Here is a 15,602-nt window from a genome sequence, read left to right on the forward strand (position 1 = left end):
CCTCATTGAAGTTCTGTGGGATGAACCACACTAGATACATGTGAAAGTAGTTACAGAGTTATAGAGTTGTGGAGGGCAACCACTTCCTAGCTGACATGAGGCAGGGGCATTTGGTCTAGGTTTGTAAATGGGATTAATAAAACAAAAGTTTTCCATGAAAGTTTTATATGTGATTGGACATATCTAACACTACTCTTGTAAAAAAAAATTACAAATATCTCAAGGCTGTCCATCCTTGTAAGGTTCATTTAAATGCTTGCATTTTTCTCTTTTCTTGAGGTTATTTGCAGAAAATAGGTCTTTAAAATTCAAAAGGACTTAAATATCTTTTTAAAATCCTAAGTCAAAAGTATCTTCATATAGCATTTTTTAAATTGAGAATTTAAAAAGTCAAGGTCTCAGCCAGGCATAGTGGCTCATGCCTGTAATCCCAGCATTTGGGAAGGCTGACGCGGGTGGATCACTTGAGGTCAAGAGTTCAAGACTAGCCTGGCCAACATGGCAAAACCCCATCTCTACTAAAAATACAAAAATTAGCCAGGTGTGGTGGTGCGTGCCTGTAATCCCGGCTACTCAGGAGGCAGAGGCTGAGGCAGGAGAACCACTTGAACCCAGGAGGCAGAGGATGCAGTGAGCAGAGATTGTGCCCCTGCACTCCAGCCTGGGTGACACAGCAGGACTGTCTCAAAAAAACAAACAAACAAACAAAAACACCTCAAGGTCTTTACATTTCATTTCTTATATAAAACAGTGATTCACTCAGTATCATGCATTTTTATCTGGTTTGGGAAAATGCTTCTTAATTGGAAAATGTAGTAACCTATGGATTATTGGAAATGACTCACAGATTGCCGGCCATAAAATCCAAAATATTTTAAAATCCTAAGTCATAACTTTTATCTCTAGAGAGCAGACAAATAATGTCAGTCCTAGTTTACATTTGAAGACTATACTGTACTACAGAGGCATAATTAACTTATGCAAAGTACCAGAACAACCAAAGGGAAGAATAGGAAATGAAAACAAAAATCAAGGAAGCCACTAATCTAATGCCTGGATATTTTCTTATTTACATAGCTGTTATCATCAAATAGTTGACAACAGAAATATTCTCTGAAATCATTCAGAAATCATAACTTTTGGAATATATCATAACAAAATTGCTAAGCGTGAAGAATCTCAGCTAAGTAGACAAGCACACATTAATAATGTAGAAAACTGAAAGTTACACATTAATATGAAATTTAATTTATCCTAATGGCTTAGTAAAGTTTGACTGGAGAGAGATTTCCAGAAGGAACCAGGCCTATTATACAGAAAAAAAAAATCTGGCAATAAACATTTTTCTAATACACAGTAATCAAATTGAAAGTAAATGTGTCAGGGTCAACTGAGAGGCAAAACTAACTAATAAAAATTGAAATTTAACAAAGATAGTGTTGTCCAAACTTCTTAGTACATCTTCAGTGATAAGAATTCCATTATCCATTTGGGCAAGTGATTCTCAGGAATAAGAATTTAAAGATCCATTTAGCCTAACATATTTCACAGGGCTTATTCCATTGATCTTTTGAGTAAGGTATAATCAATACCTTTTTGTCTTTGTTTTTTGGCAAAGGAATTTGTAAAATATGAATACAATTGAAATAATGTTGCAATGCAATAATATTCTTGGCACTAGGTGGAAAGTGGTCTCAAGTAAAAAATTCCAATGCGATCTACCAGTTGGATACTAAAAACGTTAGAGAAACAGAGAAGCAAAAATATTTCCATGCCAAGAGACAAGCAACAAGCCCTAGGGGTAACAAAAAATTCTGAAAATTACTTGACAATAACGTACACACTGCCTCTTCCACCCATCCTTGTATTGTAAGAGAAGAGTGACTTTCTGAGACTCCTTTTATTTACCAGGTAGCAAAAACTCAAGTAAATGGCCAGGTGGGAAATTATCAGATACAAGGAAGGTAAGAGCATTGAGTTGGGCAATGTCCTTGTAGACTCAGGTACCCAGGAAAGGCAGGGAACAAAGAGGACATCTAATCTATGAAGGAAACTGGGAGGCTGGGCAAAGGCCTAAAGTCCTTCTCAACGCTAAGACTCAATCATAAGAAAGAAAACATTTCCCTTAATTTGAAGATGCAGCTGTTTAAATTAGTACAGCTTTTCCCTGTTGGAATGAAAACACTGTGTGCATGTTTATTCTTTACCTACTCTTCCCCTCAAGTTAAAGTTCATTCTACAAAACAAGGGAGAGGTGATCTCAGTATTATTGATCTGTGGGATGTTTTACCCAAGGATTTCAAGCTAATCACCTTCTTGGGGATAAGGAATCTGAGTCACATAAGTTAAATGATTTACTTCAAGGTAGAGATATGATCCTATCAGCTTAGGGCCCTTCTCTTGGAAATTGTACAATTTGTTCCATTTCTAGATTTTAATCTCAGGTATGAAAAAGGTACATTTATTGCTCCTTATTCCTCTGATTTTAATTCCCTGGAAGATAAGCATTTTCCAGTTACTAATTAAAATGCCTAGCTAGTGAGTTCCCTACTACAGCCAGCACTAATACAATTTCAGAATACTAAAGGAATTTTTGTTTGAGATTTTTTGTATGTTATTACACAACTCAGATATCGCTATTTTTTACATATTTATGCTTAGAGTAAAGGGGAAATACATTTGTCCCCATTTTACAAATGGGCAAAGAAAACTGAAGAAGTCACCAATAGTCTCTGAGGGAACTGTCTGATGATGACTACATTAAAACACTAGGATGCTCTGCTTTGCAGAACCACAAGAAGGAAAAAAAAAAAAGAATTAAAAGCAGAGAAAGTCTTCATAATCATGGGAGAGAAGGTCTGAGCACAAACCCAACCAATGACTATATAAAAGTGAGAGGAAAGAACTGTCCATGTCTAATTTCAGAGGCCATTTAAGAAAAATAATGTCAGTGCTTAGAACCCTAAACCAAATTGCTTTGGGGAAAATCCTATTATACTAACACCTTTATAATAAATCTATCTCACTTTTTTTTTTTCCTTTGGTAGAGTCTTGCTCTATGGCCCAGGCTGGAGTGCAGTGGCACAATCATGGCTCACTGCAACCTCCGCCTCCCAGGTTCAAGCGATTCTTCTGTCTCAGCCTCCCAAGTAGCTGGGATTAAAGGCGCCCACCACCACGCCTGGCTAATTTTTGTATTTTTAGTAGAGATGAGGTTTCACCACGTTGTCCAGGCTGGTCTCAAACTCCTGACCTCAGGTGATCCACCTGCCTCGGCCTCCCAAAATGCTGGGATTGTAGGCATGAGCCACTGCACCCAGCCCTATCTCCACTTTTTAAAGTGGTCTAACTTTACCAAGACATTTCTAAGCTGATCATAGCATTTTAGTTTAGTTCTCAAACTCCCGATGATAAGAATCACTTGAGCTATTTGTTAAACACACTTATTCCAAATACAGATCTGAATGGCCCTATAGAGATTAAGAACACATCCTATTCAGTCCCTTGACCTATGATCCATGATTCTATCTGCTTATGGACCTGAATTAACTTAAAATAGGTTTGTTTTATACTTATAAAAGTATAAATGTACTATATACTTGTTAAAATAACTTTTAATATGCTTTTTACAGACAGTAAAGCATTTTTTAACAGATACTTTTTTTTAGTATTTCTCACAATTATTGAAGAAAACACATAAATTCCAATCTCATTTCACAAATATGAGGCAGAGGCCTACAGATCTAGTCTTTAGGCTAGACTACATTTTAAGAAAAAGAATGTTAGAGAATTAATATATATCAAATTGTATCCTATGCTTCAATCATACTGAACAATTCAGCTGTTGGAGAGAATAATCTCAGGACCAACAAAAATGAGAGGGAGGCTGGGCACAGTGGCTCAAACTCCTGTAATCCCAGCACTTTGGGAGGCTGAGGCGGGCAGATCACAAGGTCAAGGGATCGAGACCATCCTGGCCAACATGGTGAAACCTCATCTCTACTAAAAATACAAAAATTTGCTGTAATCCCACCTGTGGTCCCAGCTACTTGGGAGGCTGAGGCAGGGGAATCGCTTGAACCTGGGAGATGGAGGTTGCAGTGAGCCAAGATCATGCCACTGCACTCCAGCCTGGGCAACAGAGCAAGACTCCATCCCCCTCAAAAAGAAAAAGAAAGAAAAAGAAAATGAGAGGGAGAATCTATTCACAGTCAGTTGCTGATGAGGCTTTCCCTTCCAAAGGAAATGTTTATAGGTCACTCTGGGATTTCTAAATACAATATGGCTTAACTTTGAAAATATTTTTATGACTGGAAAAGTAATTAAAATGAACATTTTTTAAATGTAAACATTCTTTAGTCAATAGTAGAATCCCAAATGTAGAAAAGTACATGCAAAGAGAAGAATGAACTCACCAAGAACGGTTACAGCCAAAAGAAATAGTAAAAGTAAAGTCACAGGCAGGCAGAAAAGTAAAAGAAATGGGAAATTATTGCATACGGGTACTAATACACATTTAAATAACTGTCTATTAAAGAAAACAGCATGTTGGATTTCAGACAACACAACAGGAGGTATCATTTTTATTAACAATAGTAGTAGTATACTTATTCATTGTTGTTTCAACAATACAAGTTCCTGAGTCCTAGAAGAAAAGAAACCCCTGCCTCCCATCATCCTTCTCTTGAGATCCTCTGGTGAAACCCAAATTCCTGTTTTCCTGAGAAAACCCTTCTCCAGTTTTACGAAAACATAGAAGCTCCCTCAAGTCCATTGTATGCCCCAGTGCAAGCTGCTGCAGGAGGCAGGTAGTGACCTAGATCCAGGTCAGCTGTGTGTAATGGGGACCAGCTGGATGTATATTTGGACCAGACTCCAAACCGTGTGCTGCAAGGCAGCAGGAAGGCAAATCCTGTCATGAGAAACTCGCAGAGCCAAGTGCTCTTGCATCCTCTCCAAAATACACTAAAGTCTTTCCTGTTTCTGTTTATGTGTTTATGTGATGCCATTCTCTAAACTAGCGGCCAAATCACAATTGCACCAACTCTTGAGTCCTGCACATACATAATATAGATGTGTACAGCCCCCATAACAATACAATTCATACAAATGCATACATACATATAATAAACCAGTGCATTCTCAGTTATCCAGACCTCTGGATAATTGAAGGCTAAACCTTTAAAAACACCCCACCTTTAACAGTGCAGAGCTAATTGTTTGCTGACACTAGAAAACCTACTCCCTCCCTGCTTGCCAGCTGCATACCCCAAGCTTAATCTCTGTGGCTGCATCTAAGCCCCATCACCTCTTCTCTCTTTACTTGGATTCCTCAAGGGTTTTTTCTTTCCTAGCTTTTCCCATGCTTCTCACTTTCACATGAAAAGACAGGCCTTTAACAGGCATGACAAACCAATCAGATAGCAATCGCCCTATGCACCACAAAATCTTTAGGCATTCAACTCCACTCAACTGTTTTCATCACTTACTACTCAACAGTTACTCTTTGTAGCTAAAAATGCTGTTTGGATTTTCATGGAAACCTGAGAAGAGAAGAAGGTTGATTTCTAGATAATCTAGCCTATAGCAGCATTTCAAGTTCATTTAAATCTATTGTTATAGACATATTAAGTTCTATTCAACTTTTTAAAACAGCATCACACCATTGTAAACTGCATCCTTGCTGTAAAGTCAATTTTGTATTCACTTAATTTATTTTAATCCAAGGACGAATGTAGATGTGGACACAATCACTTGTGTTAATAAAATGATCCAAAATTTAGCTGACAATTTACTATAGTGAAAATTACTCCAAACTTAAATCACTGACTAGTACTTACTGTGGCATGATAGTTTCTATACATGGGCATTTTTAGTATCTTTGTCAAGTAATCTTCCAGTTGTTTCTGTAATGCAAATATTTTAGATAAGTGTTAACATGGTCATATTTATTTTTAAAAATTAAACAGTAGTGACAATGATGAGATCATCATTTTCATCTTAACTTCTACAAGTTATTCAATTGTTTCTTAATATAATCATGGAGCAAGGAATCCTGAATAGCATTAAGGTGTTATTTCCATAATTCTCTTGAACTATTATTTAAATATCTTCTTACTTTTTAACTTTACATATGCTTAGGTCTTCTATAAACTGCTGACAAGCCCTATTATATATATATAGCTATTATAGCAGGACTTGCTATAAGTTGTTTTAAAACATTTGTTGATATTACCAAAAACTTTCAAATTTTTTCAATTCTAACACTGAACTTACTGAAAGATACACTACAAATTTTAAACAGCTTTTCAGGAAAAAAAGGTGGAGAAAGGTTAAAAGACTTTCTAGTAGAATGTACTGATTTTAAATATGCTAAACTGTGTGTGGAGGAAGATGGGGAGTAGAGGGATATAGGCTTGGGGCACTGGAGCAACATATGTCAATCATATTGACCATGATATAAAATCCAGCATGGTTTTGCTGAATCACTAAGTGTCATTTTCAGTTGAATTCATACATGTGCACACAGTAAACCAAAACTATATAATTTTATATGTCTAGGTATCTTGGAAAGTATTTGGTCCAGATGCCTACAAAGATTTTAAACAAGATGACAACTACAAAGGAGAAATCAAACATTCCCTCTGGAACATAAACGTTTCAGATTACAAAACAGAACTGACAGACATTAACAAACACTTGTTCATTTTCTAGTAAAAAAAATTAATTGTCCACAGTCTGCAGCACCCATCTTGGAAGCAGAGCAGGCAGAAGTGCCCCTCCTCTGGAGTTTTCTGTCCCAGTGCTGTGCCTGTCTGTACTCCATCATACTCTTCTCAGGCCTTAACTGCTCCATCTATAGTTTAGGAATGAGATTTTACATATATTTAAGACGGGCTATTACAAACACGGAAACTTATGTATGGAAATATATTATTTTAAAAGAGTAGATCTCAAAACCCACAACAACGAGTTCAATCTTTGACTCACAATAAGCCCAAGGAGGTTCTAGCAGGGAGAACAGCTTCTTCATAATGTTAAGTCCTAACCAAGAACACTCTTCCTCTTCTGAGAAAATGCACTGTATGGCTTGGGGAAAGAAGGGACTGCCTAACTAGTTCCAGAAAATCTAAATCAGCCTGGGGGATCAATGAGTGGATGAGAGGAGTTGTAGCCAGGCCTACTTCACCCCTCAGTAGATGCTGTGTTTCTACAGCACTGCAAAATTAGGTTTAAAACAACAGAATAGTGAAGAAACTTACTCTTCTACCAAGGAATTGTTCTTCTCTTATCATGTTTTCAGATGAACGGGGCAAACTGGGCATCTCTCGAGGCTCCTCTCTGACGTTTTGCCTCCTAAATGTGTGTCTAAAACACAAACACACAGAATGCAAACACTTACTAGATTATTCTGTGACTATGACTTTAGTGTATCTTTCACGAGACAGCATATTTTTAAGAGACTATTTAATTGAAAATATCTACCAACAATAGACTTGTTAGCCGACACTGTGAATTAAATATACTTTTTATTTATTTATTTTAGAGATTGGGTGTGCTCTGTTGCCCAGGATGGAGTGCAGTGGTACAATCATGCTCACTGCAGTTTTAAACTCTTGGGCTCAAGCAATCCTCCTGTCGCAGCCTCCTGAGTAGGTAGAACTGCTAACTACCACCACGTGCCACCACGTCCAGCTAAATTTTTAAATTTTTTGTAGAGAGGAGGTCTTGCCACGTTAACCAGGCTAGTCTCAAACTCATGGCCTCAACTGATCCTCCTGCCTCAGCCTCCCAAAGTGGTGAGATTATAGGTGTGAGCCACCACACCCAGCCAAAATACACTTTCCATTCAACTTGTATACTGGCATAATTAATTCCGAAATGGTTACCTTCTAGTGGGAATGGGGATTCGGATAAAGGCTTTGTACTTGAGCAGCTCTCTGTGAAATTCTTGAAAGTGCTTGAATTTCCTCTTAACTTGCCATTTAAATTCCCCATGTGTTAATTCAATAGTGTAAAGATTAATACTTGGTACCTACAGTGATACATAAAAATGTTTGATATTTTAGATAACAATAAAAATTCCAAAAGCTTTCAGTGAACAATATTTAACTAGTAACAGAGACGTATACTTCAGTCCAGCCTACTTATTTTGGTAAGTACTTAAGTAAATTTGTTTCAAAAGCAGCCAATTGCAGAAACAATATTCTGTAAATGTTCACTTGATGAATTACATAAGACAAACTTTCAATCACACGAAACGATTCCTACAAATGCTGTTCCTCCAACATATGGGTGTGTATACATCCACGCACACACACACACCTGAAATGAGGAACTAGGTGGAGGAGACAATGAGAAAGGCCCTAATTAGCCTTCAGGGGTCCAGTCCACAAATATAAGCCGTGAACCAGGCAATTGGCAGGGGTGAGAGGTATTGTATACTAAGAGCACCATCTTGGCTGTTTTTGTTCTTCAGAAATGGCATGACATGCCTTCTCTCCTTCTCTTGTGAAACACATTCCAAGGTCCATCCTTGTCTATACCACCCACCCCCGCTAAGGAACCACCAGTGTTAAGAAGGGGTGGGTGGAAAAAGCGACTGCAGTAATGAGTATACAGTGTTTACTTGTATAATATAATATATATGTATTATTATTACTAAATCTTCATAACAAACCTGTAAGGTAAGCACTGTTATACCCTTTATTCAGAAGAGGAAACAGGAACAGAAAGGTTAAGTCACTCATTCAAGATCACAAGGCAAAGATGAATTAAACCATGCAGTCTGGCTCTAGAGTCTGTCATTTACCCCCACATGTTATTATCTTTCAATCTAAATGCTGGCAGGTGAAATAAGAAAACAAAGCTCATCTTAGAGACATTTCTGAGTGAGTTGTACTCAGTGGTGTATCAGGGAGACATGGACCCGAGTCACAGGGAAAGCCTAAACCAGAGGCTGACACCAAAGTGAGTGTAAGCTGGGAGTCAGTACATGTGCAGATAGGCTGGGACACAGCACCAGGCAAAACCACCCAGAAAGCAATGCAGTGCATGCCACCTCCAAAAGACAAGGAGGAAGGGAAGGCAAAGCATGCCCTGACAGCTGGTTATTAATCTGTGCTTCCCCTGAGGCAGGAGGCAGTGGTGGCCTTACTCTGCCATGGCTAGATCTTAGCCTGAAGGGACAAATGTCACCACCCTGCAGCAATTGTCCTCCCCCGGAGACTTAACAACTGCAAAATCCAGGCAGGAGCAGAGAAATGTAGCTATCCTAACAGCTTCTTCTAGTCCAATCCATTTCAAAGGGCGTTAACTTTGATCGTTGAAGACATTTGACTCCAAAGCCTTTTCAGTGTTCAATGAAAAAGCACGTGAATGAGGACTAAAGGATGGTTTTCTAGGAACCAATCAGAGAGGCAGAGTATGCCTGCAGAATTCTCTCAACAGTATTTTGAGGTAATGGCACTGGCCAATCCAGTATCCTGGCTTTTTTTCTTAAGAGCCAGGTAGCACCAACATTTTCATGCTAAATAAACATTAGGAAAGCTAAAATTCTTGTTGATTTATACCTGCCATGTAAGGTGGAATAAATATGCATCAAGAGTCCAAATGAAACAGAAAACTGGGGAGAGAGGAAGATTAAGAGAGGCACTTTGCAATTTATTAAACTGTTAATTTGCCTTACATGCCTTTTTTAAAAGAAAGAGTTTTGGCTCAAATGAAGAAAGAGGAATGTAAGAATGAAGATTAAATGGGAAGGAGGCAAAAACTTGACAGGCGAAAATGGCTTGGAAATGATAGATACATAAAAACAAACAAACAAAAACCTACAAACATGATCATAGCTAGGAAGGAGGAAAATGAAAGGCTATGTACTAATTCACAGATATTGACAAAAGAAAAAAAGGTGAGTCCATAAACACTCTGACCCTTGTTGTAGATGTGAAGCGTTCCACGTCCAGAACTTGTGCTTTTATTGGACAGCCGGAGAGATACGTCTGTATATTAGGCTCTTTAAATCCTTGAGTGTTATAAATAGCAGAGAAAGGGATATACACTAAAAAATAAGTAAATAAAGTTAATGCAATATATGATTAGCATAACTTGTCTTTTACAGGCATTCTTTTAAGAATCATGTGTTAAAACAAGTAAGCCTCTTATAAAATGATCTGAGAACAGTGTTACATCTGCAAGGAAAATCAATCATTCGTGGGTTACTTCAAATTTGTGCTCTTCCAACCAACCCTGATAAACTCTTTTCTTCCCCACTCAGATCATCCGTCTTTACCTTCCTGTATCTTGGGATCGCTGGGAGACACGTCGTATTCTACCTCCTCTCCCTCAAAGTGGAGTTCCCGCGTGTCCAGATTTTCTATGATATTACTCATGTCCGCAGCAATTTTCTGCAGTGCAGAGGTATTTACCCGTGGCTCGTTTTTCAGTGACATTTTAACTTTGGACAGAGTAAAAGCAAAGGGGCTAGGAAAGAAGAAAAGGGTTACAAAGACTTAGCATTTTGATAACATAAAATGCTATTCCACAATTTGAATCCAGACTTAGATACAGCATATGGAAACAATTCAGCCTGCTCTGTGTGAGCCTCAGTTATCCAAAGCAACCTTTTAGTTGATGTTCCTGTTTAACATTTAAAGGATTCCTAACTTGTAAATTAAAACAGAGTACTCAATTGTAAACAAGAGAAAAAAAAAAGAAACACCACATAGAATGCCAACATTTCTCTCATCCAACTTTATTAACTTGGATAAGTAATTCAAGGGACATTGGTTTGGGAAAGCTTATTCAGAGAAAGAAATAGATTATTTGCTGTAATAAATACAGCTAAAGAAAGAATATCATGTAAAATAAGCAACTCTAAATATTTCCTAAAGAAAATTTAGAGTATTTCGCATATTGAAATATATAGAGTTAGAAATATTTTTATGATAGCATAATATTTCTACATTTTCTCTGTAGGTGATACCCCAAGCAAAGTATATATTACCTCTTCAAAATAGGAGATTTTGGCCACAACTTTACGTGAGGTATAATGACGTATGTGTCTTGAAAGGAAATTGATTAATATACCTATTCCGAAAGACATCGGAGGTTCTAGAATCATACTTCCCTCCTTTTTTTTTTTCTTTAAAGAAAACCAGTTCTATTTCATTCTGACATTTAATAACACCAGTCGTTGCACATCAGTACCCAGGGCAGAAGAGTTCACATGGATATTATTTTTCATGTAAAATATTGAGATTCAAGCTTTGCACACTGTCATCAGAATTGGATGAAACGTCTGTTTTGCCTGATGTAGAAATAATCTCTCTGTTAAAACCAGGCCCTAAAATGGAAGGACGCTCATACCAGTAACTCTTCGGCACATGTTCATTTCTTACTGCAAATCACAAACACTGAGCATCCACCACATGTGAGATGAGATGAATGAAAACGTGAAGGTGAATAAGGCAGGCCCCTGCAATTAAGGAGCACCTGATATGGGTGAGGGAAATGAGGCATATAACCCAAAGTTCACCCCGGCCTCCTCCAAGGTCTTGCGCTTCTTGAGAATGAAATTTGCCCAGGGGAAGACACTTAGCTGGGTCTCTCCTGCAGGTGCTATCAAAAAGCTAAGTGGCTATATGGGAAATGCTAAGAAAGTCTCAGGCAAACTTACACAGCCCTTATTATAACTCAATGAGTCTCGAAAACCTATACTGTTATGTCTGGGAGAAAGAGACCGTGTTTGGAAATTCAAAAATTGGAGCAAAGGAGGGAGGTTCTGATTTGGCCAGACATATAAAATTCATATATCTAAGTTCCCTGGAACTATGTAATCAATCATGTTTCTTTCTCTATGTTGGCTGTAAGAAAGCTTGGAGCCAAATTTGTGGCCTACTATAGCAAAGTATAGGACTATCTCTTCCCTTCAACTTTCCCTCCCACTTCTAATTTATATCATAATAGTTAATAGTTACTAATTGTTTAGAATGCACCTCGCTGGTGATAATTGTTTACATACATTATCTCATTTGTCATTAATAATAAATCTGTGAGGGTTTGTTATTTCTATTTTGAGCATGACAGGAGTTTGTCATCCCCTCTTTATAGATAAGGAAACCGAGGCAAAGAAAGACTAAGTAACTTGACCAATATTTTAAACAATCTGTCAAGGTCACACAGCTGGTGAGTGGTAAAGAAGGGACTGGAATTCAGGTTTCTCTAACCCAAAAGCCAATATTCTCAACCACAACCTTTATCTTGCTATCTATACTTGGTAGATATGTAAGCGCCTTGGAATAGATGTAACAGTTAATATAAATAAGTACTCTGGGGCAAGTCCATTTAAGAGGAAACCCTAATAGGAAGAATTGGAAATAAACTCCTGCAACTCGGTTACCACAGGATGAAGCCATTTAAATTCCCAGGGTCTTTGTTTCCTCTCTATAAATTGAGGAGGTTGAGCCATTTCATCTCTAGAGTTCTTTTAACACGAAAACCCTAACTGTAGATAAGAGATGCCACGAAAGTGTTCAGCCTCCCTTATAATTTAATTACTTTAACCCTTTTCCTATCCCAAGAAATTAATCAGAGTAGTTTTGCATTTGAGTAAGAGAAGCAGGTAGCAGAATGTTTTCTAACCTGGATAATTTAATTAAGGTCTATTCAGCCTCCATTGAGGAGCCATTGCCTTTGGTCAAAATCAAAATATGTATGTCCTTTCCTCTTCATTCAACAAACACTTAACAATGCGTCAGATTTGACTTTATTTAAAATACAAGGTAATGAAAAATTTAGAGGAAAAGAGACAAGGAAAAACAGATAAGAAATTACATCATATCATTGCAGCTTGTTAATTTTTAAAGACTTCAGATATTTTTTATTGATTAAAGAGACTTATTAACTTTGCTAACTTTAACATAGTGAAGAAAAACAAAGGTTACTCCAAATAACCTTCCTTTTGAACTATGTGCTGATCTTAAAAATGTCTGTTAATTTTAAGAAATACAAAGACTACAGTAATCTACACAGTGTTACAGAGCCAAAGCATCAAGCTGAAATAAATATCCGACTTCAGATAGAGAAAAAAGAAGCCTATTCACTTACAAAAAACTTGAAGAGCGAGACATGAAACAAAGAAAACATCTTATCATTTATCGAGTGTTTATTACATGCTAAACACAATTTTAGCACAGTTATGTTATTTAATACTCACAATGACCCTACCTGGTAGGGATGATTATTCTGAGAGATTTAGTTAAACAATCGTCCAAGGTCACTCAACTTGTGTCAGTGTTGAGTTTATAAAGCAGATTTTGTCTGGCTCTAAAATCTTATGGAGTTGGTTACAGAGGCCCATAATTACTACTTTTATTTTATGGGCTTGAATGTCTATAAATTTAAATTAATCTTTTATATGAAGTTTAAGTCCTGTGACAAAACATGTCCTCTACTTTAGTCACCGTACCTTGGAAGGGATCATACTGATCCCACAGTCACTTCAATTATGAAAACAACATATCTCAACAGCTTCCTGAGTTTCTTCTTAGCCTTTTACTTTTATGGTTTATAATATTTTATAAGATCATGTGGAACTTCAATGGACCCAATGCATTTGCAGATTTGTTCATGCTTTTGTAAAGACTTTACTATTTAATAATAGACAATGAATGAAGTGGTTTGTCCATCTCTACCTTTACTTGTGTCCATGGGTGTTGTGTGCTGACTTTTCATCCAACCATTGTATTGTGGTTTTCATTCTTGAATATCAAGCTGTAAAACCATCTATGCTCCTATGTTGTCAAATCTTCATTTATCAGTCAATGTTTTCTTTCATCTAAAATAATCTATAATGGGGGTGAGCAGCTGCCACAGGCACAGCCTATATTAGCCAGCAATGGGATAAGGGCTTCAGTGTTTACACTTGAGATAATGCAATTGATTTTGTTACCTCCTTATAAAATTATACTGCAAGATCATTATCTCTTTCAGTACCAAGAAGAGATGGTGCCCATGGAGAGATAAGAGCAGCTGTGTTTTATTTCTGTTTGCATTTGTATCTGGAAAGTAAATAAGGGTTTTTTTTCTCGTTTTGAATTATAGAACTGAAAATCTTTGCAGGGAAGATTTAATGACCTCCAGTTATTCAGTGACGAAATCAGATAATTTTCTATTCTCAATTTTCAACAAAATTGGGAAGTAGGACATCAAAGAGAAGCAAATACTTTCCTTTTCAGATAACAAATAGATAAACATTGCCTTAGCCAAAATACAATAATAATATCAAATGTAATTATTGATATTAACATAAATATGAACATTAGCCAATATTTGCTAAATATGTACTACATGCCAGGTTTTTTACAAAGTGATTAATATCATGATCTCATTTAATCTTCACAATAACTAGGAGCTGGGTCCCACTGTTACTAGCATTTTTAATGAGTAGCTTAGAGAAGGTAGAAACTTGGCAGGGCCACACAGCTGGGAAGCGATGAAGCTGGTGATCAACTTTGATCTAACCTCAAAGCCCAGCTACTTACCAACCCAGAGGTGGGAGTAGGGGTAGGAGGAAAGATGGGCACTGGGAGACTTTTACAATTTTCTTCATATACTCTTAAAATAAAACTTTTTTTTAAAGTCAGGGTCTTGCTCTCTTGCCCAGGCTGGAGTACAGTGATATGATCATAGATCAATGCAGCCTTGAACTCCTGAGCGCAAGTGATCTGCCTGCCTCAGCCTCCAGAGTAACTAGGACTGCAAGCATGTGCCACTATGTATGGCTGAAAAGTAAAACAATTTTTTAAATAAAAACAATCTACATTCACTCTGTGATCATGGTTATGATTTACTTATTGCTCCCTTTCTAACATAATATGCAAAAATTCACTCATTTTTTTTCTAGATGCTATTGTACTTACTGAGATAAATAAATGCAATGGATTCCTAAGCCAAAAATCATACCATAATGTATGAACGTAAAAAAAATTATGATTAGATAGTTTAAACCCAAACTGAGTTATGGGGATATCTTGTTTTCCCATTTTTTCATGATGATGAAATAAATTAAAGGATCCATAATATATAACCTTCTAAAACACATCATACAGCAACTCTATATCTGGAACTGACTTGATGCTCTCTGAGATATAAAAATTATAAATGTGAATTCAAGTACTAAACTCAATCTCTAGTAATATAATACGACTTGGATACATATTTTTTGAGTTTAGCTGACTTTCAATAAAGTAAATGATATTAACATATTTTACATTCCAGACTACATATTTTGAGAAAATACATTTTAAATATCCTCTGATGTTTACTTGGACCTTTGGCTTTTTTTAAAAAAGGAACATTGCTTCCACAAATATTAATGGAAGGTGATTATGTACCTCGGACAGAAAATGAAATGTCAATGGTATAAGGGAAAGATCAAATGACCTAGAATTGTTCTGTCCTTACTATGAGTGTAACCTGGGCAACTACCAGCCCCAGGGTTGCAGTGTCCCTCTATGAAATGTTCCACCCATGCTTCATGCTTCCTCCCTTGGGAAGCTGTGAGGAGCAAATGTGATCATGGATACTCATCTACAGGCAAA

General features: G+C 37.0%; 1 protein-coding gene across 2 annotated transcripts in view; it reads right to left on the reverse strand.

The window, feature by feature from the left end:
• The window catches only part of PLD1 (phospholipase D1), a 212,311-nt gene that overhangs the window by 129,729 nt on the left and 66,980 nt on the right, over positions 1–15,602 (reverse strand). For both annotated transcript variants that reach the window (XM_003256461.4, XM_012510814.2), the window contains exons 2-6: positions 10,292–10,482; positions 9,933–10,060; positions 7,890–8,035; positions 7,263–7,368; positions 5,841–5,906 (exon numbers count right to left, since the gene is read on the reverse strand). In XM_003256461.4, the coding sequence (XP_003256509.1) occupies positions 5,841–5,906; positions 7,263–7,368; positions 7,890–8,035; positions 9,933–10,060; positions 10,292–10,451 (606 nt within the window). In that variant the 5' untranslated portion in view covers positions 10,452–10,482. The remainder of the gene's footprint in view (positions 1–5,840; positions 5,907–7,262; positions 7,369–7,889; positions 8,036–9,932; positions 10,061–10,291; positions 10,483–15,602) is intronic.

This window comes from Nomascus leucogenys, chromosome 11 (assembly GCF_006542625.1).
Source record: "Nomascus leucogenys isolate Asia chromosome 11, Asia_NLE_v1, whole genome shotgun sequence".
Taxonomy (NCBI): Eukaryota; Metazoa; Chordata; class Mammalia; order Primates; family Hylobatidae; genus Nomascus; species Nomascus leucogenys.